The sequence below is a fragment of the Psammomys obesus genome, unplaced genomic scaffold, assembly GCF_907164565.1.
Source record: "Psammomys obesus unplaced genomic scaffold, mPsaObe1.curated_primary_1811, whole genome shotgun sequence".
In the NCBI taxonomy this organism is placed as follows: domain Eukaryota; kingdom Metazoa; phylum Chordata; class Mammalia; order Rodentia; family Muridae; genus Psammomys; species Psammomys obesus.
Window position 1 is genome coordinate 13137431 of NW_026596240.1, and position 8366 is coordinate 13145796.

Sequence of the window (8366 nt, forward strand, 5' to 3'; positions counted from 1 at the left end):
CATCATAGTTTGATTTTTGTTTGTTTTGTGTTCTTTTTGTTTGTTTTTAAGTACTTTTAGCCCTGACTTGAAAAACAGTCCTGTTGATGAAAGTGAGGTACAAACAGCAGCTGATAGTCCCTCTGTTAAACCTAGTGAGGTTGAAGAAGAAACTACTTCCAGTATTGGAACAGAAACTTCAGTGCAGCAGGAAGACCTTGGTAAGGAAGAAACCAAACAAGTGTTATATGATTCTGACTGTGCAGTTGAAACACTGGAACTTAAAGATCAAGGAGCAGAGGTCAGCATAGAAATTCCTCTTGTAGCATCCACTCCAGCCAATATTGAGTTATTCAGCGAAAACATAGAGGAGTCTGCTTTAAACCAGCAGATGTACACCATTGACTTTGAGAAGGAAGAGGTGGAAGTTACAAACCCTGAAAGAGAGTTACCAGCATCTGACAGTGTCTTCATAGAAGAAAGGAAGATCAAGGGAATTCTAAAAGAGTCTCCGTCTGAAGCAGAAGATTTATTTTCTGGAATTGCACAGCCTATGGTTGAAGCCATAGGTGAAGTGGACAGACATGAAACTGTTTCAGAAGTACTGCCATCTGCTCGTGTTGTGACCCAGGTACCGGGAAGTTACATTGAGGATGCAAAGGTTGTGGGAAAAAAGAATATTCCTGAAAAATGTAGTGGGGATGACAAGGAGGAAAAGCAATTTAATACTAAAGAATCCAGAGTGGATTTACAAGTGAAAACAGAGAAGGCTGAGACATATGCAGAAGCTAACACATTTGCAGAAAAATTAGAGAAGATTATAACAGCAATAAGAGAAAAGCCAATAGAAAGTGCTGTAATGAAGGCAGACCCTACTAAAGGAGTGGGTCAGACCAGTAAGCCTGAGGAAACTGGTAAAACTCGTGTGCTGACTGTGTTGAATGTATGTAGTAAGTCAAGCATCAAGGCTGCTGTGGTCTCTTCTCCTAAAGCAAAAAGTACAACCTCAAAAACGGAAAGTCAGAACACTTTTCCAAAACCTGTGCTTAGAGACCAAATAAACGCTGAAAAGAAAATTTCAGCCAAGGAATTTGGTCTGCTTAAAAATACCAGATCAGGTTTGGCAGAGAGCAACAGTAAATCCAAACCCAGTCAGAGTGGTGTGAACAGAGGGTGCAGTGGGAGGATCTCAGCTCCTCAGTTCAAGGACTACAAGGACGGAACAAAACAGTCTCAGGAGACAGAGACTAAACCTTCCGTCATGAAACGGGATGACAGCAACAATAAGGTGAGGAGAGTACAAGAATGGCTCGGTCTGTCTTTGAAGTGCATAGCTCTGCTGCTATAGCTATGAAGTGGGAAGGATAGTTTTGGCTTGTGCTTTCATCTCTTCACTCTAGCCCCAAGCTCCCTTTTCCCTTTCTGAAACAATTCCATTGATTCAAGCAGGTAGATCGAGCTCAAAGTTCCCATTTACTCTCACACTGGGAAAGTATTACTTGGTCACAAATGTAGCCAAATTAAAATTTAGTCAGAAATATAACTGTGATTTAAAGGAAGGGTCTGTAGTGGTTCGTAGGATGATGATTTGGCATTCTTGCTCCTTTGAAATTAAAACTTCATTTATCAGTTCACTAATTGCGTAAACTTAGATGTTGTGGGCAAAAGGAAAAAAGGTTTTGGAAACTGAATTTAGCTATAACTTTTAGAGACTGCATATACCATTAAATGATTATTGACTTAGTTTTGTATGTTTGTTAATTATTTGCATAATTGACCATATTTAAATATTTTCTGATTAAGTTTTTTCTTTAAGTATAAATTCTGGGTATAAATTCTTTTTTTTTTTTTTTCTGTATTTCTTAATATTTTTAGGCATTGGCTTTGCAGAACACTAAGAATTCTAAAAGTACTACTGGTAGAAGTTCCAAATTGAAAGAGGTAAAATGAGAACATTCATGTTCTCTCTATCCACCCTTCCATAGCAGCACCCACCTATCTTACACACTCGCACTCACCTCTTCAGAGTTAACATGAGTCCTAAGAGAGTGAAACGGTTAGGGCGTGGGGTAGGAATGAAATGGAATGAAATGCTTGGGTTCTATCCTGCCACCAATTCATTGTTCTTTGGTGTTGTCGCTGAGGTACACTAAATAGTTTTATTATTATGTGTACTAGCATTGAGTCGTTGACAGCATACTAGATGCAGAAACCTACTGGGAATTTCTTTACTATGTTACCAGTTTTAAAATAATGTTTTCCAATACAATTATATTGCCTCTGAAGTCTTAGTAATCTTTTCAAATACTTTTATCAATATAAAGTTCTTAGTTTTGTTTAAGTTTAAGATATAGATAAATTAACTGGTATAGTTTACTTTCTATTTTTTGGGGTACTTTCAGGAGTCTAGTAAGTAAAGACTTGCTAGATACTTAACATACAAGGTCATAGATTCTTTGTATGAATTGCTTTGACAAGTGCTTTAAATGTAATTTTAAAGTGTAAATTATTTTGTTAACTACTTGTGTGCTGTGTATACATATTCTTGAATATATGTGCTTGATCATACATGAAGATTAGGGGACAATTTCTATGAGTCACTTCTTATACCATTAGTCCTAGGTATCAAACTCAGGTCGTTGGGCTTGGGACTAGGCACCTTTAACCACTCAGCCATCTTGCTACACTTATCACTTTGTAACCTTTTAAAATATAACTTTAATTTTATTTTAGTCTTAGGAAGTGGCTCTACAGTGACATTCTCACAGATGATGTGCATATTACTTTATTGTGACTAGTCGTGCCTAGCCAGTGGTCAGTCATGGTTCATAGTACTGATTCTTAACTCTCCAACAGGAACCATTATTTACATTTAATTTGGATGAATTTGTTACTGTGGATGAAGTCATAGAAGAAGTAAATCCTTCCCAAGCCAAGCAGAATCCATTAAAAGGAAAAAGAAAAGAAGCTCTCAAAATTCCTCCTCCCCCCGAACTTAACTTAAAAAAGAAAAAAGAGAAAACCTCTGTCCCTCACGGTGTTGAAGGAGAATTGTCCTTTGTAACATTAGATGAAATTGGGGAAGAAGAAGATGCAGCCACACAAGCTCTCGTCACTGTGGATGAAGTCATTGATGAAGAAGAGCTCAATATGGAAGAAATGGTTAAAAATTCTAACTCACTTCTTACCTTAGATGAACTAATTGACCAAGATGATTGCATTTCCCACAGTGAACCTAAAGATGTTACTGTTCTGTCCATGGCTGAAGAACAAGATCTTCAACAGGAACGCTTGGTAACTGTGGATGAAATCGGTGAAGTAGAAGAGTCAGCAGACATAACTTTTGCTACTTTGAATGCTAAAAGAGATGAAGGAACTACTGTAAGGGATTCTATTGGATTCATGTCTTCCCAGATGCCTGAAGACCCTTCTACTTTAGTTACTGTAGATGAAATACAGGATGACAGCAGTGATTTTCATTTAGTGACTTTGGATGAAGTAACTGAAGAGGATGAAGACTCTCTGGCTGAATTTAACAACCTTAAAGAAGAGCTTAATTTTGTTACAGTGGATGAAGTTGGAGAAGAAGAGTATAGAGACAATGATTCAAAAGTTGAGCTCGCACAAAGCAAAATTGACCACCATACAGCTAAAAAAGGAAATAGAAAGAGGAAAGCTATGGACCCAAAGAAGACAAAATTTGAATCTTTCTCCCAAGTAGATCCAGGAAGTGAGACTGTTACACAAGAAGATCTGAAAACTATGATTGAAAGACATTTGGCAGGTAGATACTTGAAAGTGTTCGATTTTTCTGTTTCATGAGATTACATTTAAAACTAGTGTGAACATGGTGGTGACACAGTAGGAGTAATGCCATCCTGTTGGTGTTCTGTAAGCCAGAAATTAGAACCACTCAAGTTTTCCACAGGAACAAGTACAGGTTGCACACATTCCTCTTAGTTTACAGAGCATAGGTTGTTATACCTCAAGAAAGGATGACAAAGCAGGAAACAAACTCAAGCAGCCACTGTAGAGCTCCAATGAACACTGTGTGTTATATATGGGCAGAACAGTGTTCACATTACACTGCCTCCCACCTTCTGGCTTAAACTTAGATTTAGAGCAAAACCAGCAGGAGAACAATCATCGAGGTACTGTTCAACCTTTTTTTTTTTTTTTTTTTTTTTTTAAAAAAAAAGACAGGATCTCATTGTGTAACCCTTTCTGGCCTGGACCTCCATGTGTAGAGCAGGCAGCTTTGAACTCACAGAGATCAGTTTATCTCTGCTTCTGCTTCCCTGCTACTGGAATTAAAGGTGTGAACAACCACACCTGGCAGACATTGGTCTTTTGAGATTAATTCTGACTATGCAACCCACGTTGGCCTAGAACTCAAAAGTAGAGTTGAACTTGGGACATCTTGCTTCCCAAGTGCCAAGATTACAGGTGAGAGTCACCACACCTGGCAGAGTGTAATATTTTGATGGTATGGAATAATAGAGCAATTTACTTGCTTTCTGGATGTTAGAAAAAAATAATTGCCATGAAGAAAACTTTGAACCCATCAGACATACTATGGTATAGAATGAAGTCACCTTTGTGAGAAGGAATTTAAACGTTTGTTTCCTTAGATGTTTATAAATGAAACTATTTAATGTGTTAGTAAATGTCTACTTTGTAAAGGTTTAAAAAAAGAGTGAGCTGGGCAGTGGTAGTGTGTGCCTGTCATCCCAGCACTCGGGAGGCAGAGGCAGGTGGATCTCTGTGAGTTCCAGGCCAGCCTGTCTACAAAGCAAGTTTCAGGGTAGCCAGGACTGTTATACAGAAAAACCTTGTTTCGGGGAAAAAGAAAGAAAGCCTTGAAAATTTTAACCAAATAAAGAATGGAATATTAGAAATATGTCACTGGATTGGCAGAAATTCAGGGAAAAGTGTAAAGCCACCCTGTAAAAAGAATAGGAAGGAATAATTGCTCAGAATACAAATGGGAATATTAGAGATTATTTTAACTGAGCTGCTTTTTAAAATCTATTTAGGAGTAAGTTTCTTCGCCAGTTGAGTTTGCCACATCCTGTAATCTAGCACTTGACTTCAGAGTCCCTGTCTCAAAGACAAAACAAGAAGGCATTCTCCCCAAATTTAGGTAGTTTTTGCAACAAAGATTAGAAGTACTAGATAGTTTAATATGTTAAATTGAAAGCAATTTAAATACTTTAATGGAGCAATAAATTAGGCTTTCTTTTTAAAGCTAAAACGCCAACGAAGAGAGTTAGAATTGGGAAAGCACCACCTTCACAAAAAGTGGCAGAACCAGCAAAAGGCGAAGAGGCCTTCCAAATGAGTGAAGGAGGTAAAGGGGCTGTTCGGGTGGGGATGAAAACCACATAACACGAGATCATGATAGAGGTTTCACAGATCAGGCAAGAAACTAGAAAGGCAGCAGGCAGGCGTATAAGATCCTTATAGAGTTCTGTCTTCATAATTTAGAGGGGTTTTGAAACAGTCACATTAGAACAAAAAAAAAATGTGAAAATTGCAAGCTTAGTTATTGTGACTATGCTGCAGCCTCAGGGAGCAAAAATTTACTAACTGTCTGTTACTTATGGTTGCTTCCAGGCATCTAGCCGACAAAGTAAACAGAGCACCTGGACAGCATTAGTAATATTTAAGTTGGTACAGATAGGGGACATAAACGCTGTTACATGACAGGCACTTGTCATTGTATCCGCTGTGTTGTGGTATACAATACCCTTCCTGTTACTGGCAGTAAAACACACGTGTATTTCCTGGTATCAAAGGGTTTGTTGATTAGAAAAGGTAAAGAAAAGCATCATCTTCTAGTAAAAGGTGATCCCTGTGCCATCTTCTTTGTTAGTGCTGTCTTTACCCTCTTATCTAAGGAAAGGTTCTTGGAATCTGATCCTTCTACCCTGCTTGACTGGTCCCAGTCTATGAAAACCCTGTTTATTTTGTTTGCTAACCAGTGGTGATTTTCTTTTCCATTACTTAACCATTTCTTCACTGCTTTCTTTTCTACTTACCAAAGAAAATTAATCTCTGATGGCCCTACTTGAGTTTTACCTAGTCCTCACAAATAAAATACGGCTCAATTTTTTTTTTTTTAGGATGTTATTTAATTACAAGTATAAATAGATTTGCATCAGTGCAAACCTTTTTTGTTGTTGTTTTTGTTTGGTTTTGTTTTATTTTTCAAGACAGGGTTTCTCTGTGTAGTCTTGCCTATCCTGGACTTGATTTGATTTATAGACCAGGCTGGCCTCAAACGCACAGAGATCCTCCTGCCTCTGCCTCCCCAAGTACTGGGATTACAGGTGTGAGCCACCATGCCTGCCTTCATCAGATATTTTTTTTTAAAGTATTTATCTTTTTTTTTTAACTTAGTCTTGAGTTTTCTGCATCATTTGTTACTGTTTATCATGTCCCATGACCAAACTGATTTTTTTTTTCTAATTCTTTTTTGTAACAAATTTTTACATTAAGCCATAGTTAATTGTTCTATCTCACCAGTGGCTCCTAACATGAATTCTTTAATTTTTGTTTTTTTGTTCATCAGATTTCTGTTATGTTAAGTCATCTTTGACATCAGCTTGCTTAAATTTGCCTCTTCTCAACTGAATAATACAGAAAGGGTAATTTATTTATGGCCCATTTAATAATTATATTTCGACTAATTATGTTTCGACTAGCTTGTTCAGAAGACCTGATAGCTTCAGAAAGTCATTTGCCACCCAGTTAAATGATTTATTTTTGTCTACTCATAATTATTATATAGCTTTTATACAATATAATACTATAATCCATTATTAAGGCAGTGTGCCTTAGGAGTGGCTGGAGCAGATTACTTTAGTAAAGAAACTAGAAAGAGACCATAGTCAGAGAGAATGAGTTGCTTGACCATCAAGTCAAGAAATAAGATGTATGCACTCTCAATAGACTTTTAAAAGTTGCTATCCTATAAAATATGACAAACGCTCTGGGTAGGAAGGGCTCTAGGACAGACTTAATTTCCACTAATCTCATACTTTCCTTCAAACCAACACCTGAAATATACAAGTCAACTCTTGCAAGCAACCTACAGAACTTGACTCCTTAAAAGGAGGACTGTGAGGGCCTAAAGGAAAGGAGGAAGGAGGGGAACAAGAGAAGGTGGTGGAGCCTGGAGAAAGGATTGTTTCCTTCATACAGAATTTTAGATTTAAATATATATAGCATGAAAGCTGGACTACGAGTGAAAGAAGGGGCAAATAAAATAAAATTGAAGTATAATAATATGCAGATTACAAAGATGTTACCATGAAACTCTTAGAAAACTAAGAGTAGTTACGATCTTTTGTCACCTTATCCTTTCTGGAGCCATATACCAATAACATCTTTCATTGGTGTTAGCCTTATTTCCTCTCAGTTCATTGAATATATCTACATTTACTCATTTGCTTCTTAGAGCAAGGAATCATTATTAACTAAAGGTAGTTCCATGTTTTAAATTGCTTCTGGAAATTAGAGAGTATCCCATGTTAACTTCGCAAAGTCTGTCCATCTATTTCAAATAATTTCGTGTTTTTCTTGAACTCTTTAATGACTTTAGTTGATGAAAAAGATGAATTAAAGAATTCAGAACCTAATGAAAAGCGCAAGAAGACTGAAGACTCTTCTGCAAGCAAATCAGTGGCACCGGATGTAGCTGGAGGTAAAATGACTGTTTAAAGAAAATCCATGAAATAAAGAGTGAGTGGGTTAGCTCTGCTAGGTGTCCCTGCGCACAGCTTACCTAGGGCTGGTTTTCTTTTAACCTGCCATACATGTTTGTATGAAGGCTGGGATATGCCTTCCTGTTTGACTTTGTCTGCTCCCGTGGTAAACACTGAGTTATACCTCTCCAAGCAGAAACTCTCGTAACCAAAAGCAAGCTTGGCTCACTGCTGCTACGCTGAGTTGAGAGGCCTTCATTTGATTAGCAGCTCATCGTTGTGCTGCTTTTTTATCGTCTACTTTAACAGGCTGTTTCTGTTTGTTTTCTGCTCTGTCAGATTCCTCAGTCTGTAGTGCAGTAGCATTCTGGCTTCTTTGGAGGCTGGAATATGTATTACATATTGTTAAGTAAAGATAAGATTTCTGCTGCTGGGGGATAGAGCTGAGTGGTAGGGTGCCTGACTTAATGTTTCAAGTCCTGGGTTCAGTCTTCAGGAGCCTCAAATGAAACAAATCCATGTTCTGTAACTTGATTGCTATTCCAAGTATGCAGTGGTGTGTTCTCTTTTTTTTTGTGTGTGTGTGTGTGTTACTGTGTATTTAGTGTGCTTGCCAGATTTGGAGAAAGTGTGTGTGTGTGTGTGTGTGTGTGTGTGTGTGTGTGTGTGTGTGTGTGT

At 37.7% G+C, this 8366-nt stretch overlaps 1 protein-coding gene across 8 annotated transcripts in view; it reads left to right on the forward strand.

Annotated features, from left to right (window-relative positions):
• The window catches only part of Znf638 (zinc finger protein 638), a 93077-nt gene that overhangs the window by 82469 nt on the left and 2242 nt on the right, over positions 1-8366 (forward strand). For 6 of the 8 annotated variants that reach the window (XM_055596322.1, XM_055596321.1, XM_055596319.1 and 3 more), the window contains 5 exons: positions 52-1267; positions 1855-1920; positions 2836-3763; positions 5228-5329; positions 7586-7687. In XM_055596322.1, coding sequence (XP_055452297.1) covers positions 52-1267; positions 1855-1920; positions 2836-3763; positions 5228-5329; positions 7586-7687 — 2414 coding nt within the window. The remainder of the gene's footprint in view (positions 1-51; positions 1268-1854; positions 1921-2835; positions 3764-5227; positions 5330-7585; positions 7688-8366) is intronic. The other 2 variants (XM_055596320.1, XM_055596316.1) reach the window with 2 other exon arrangements.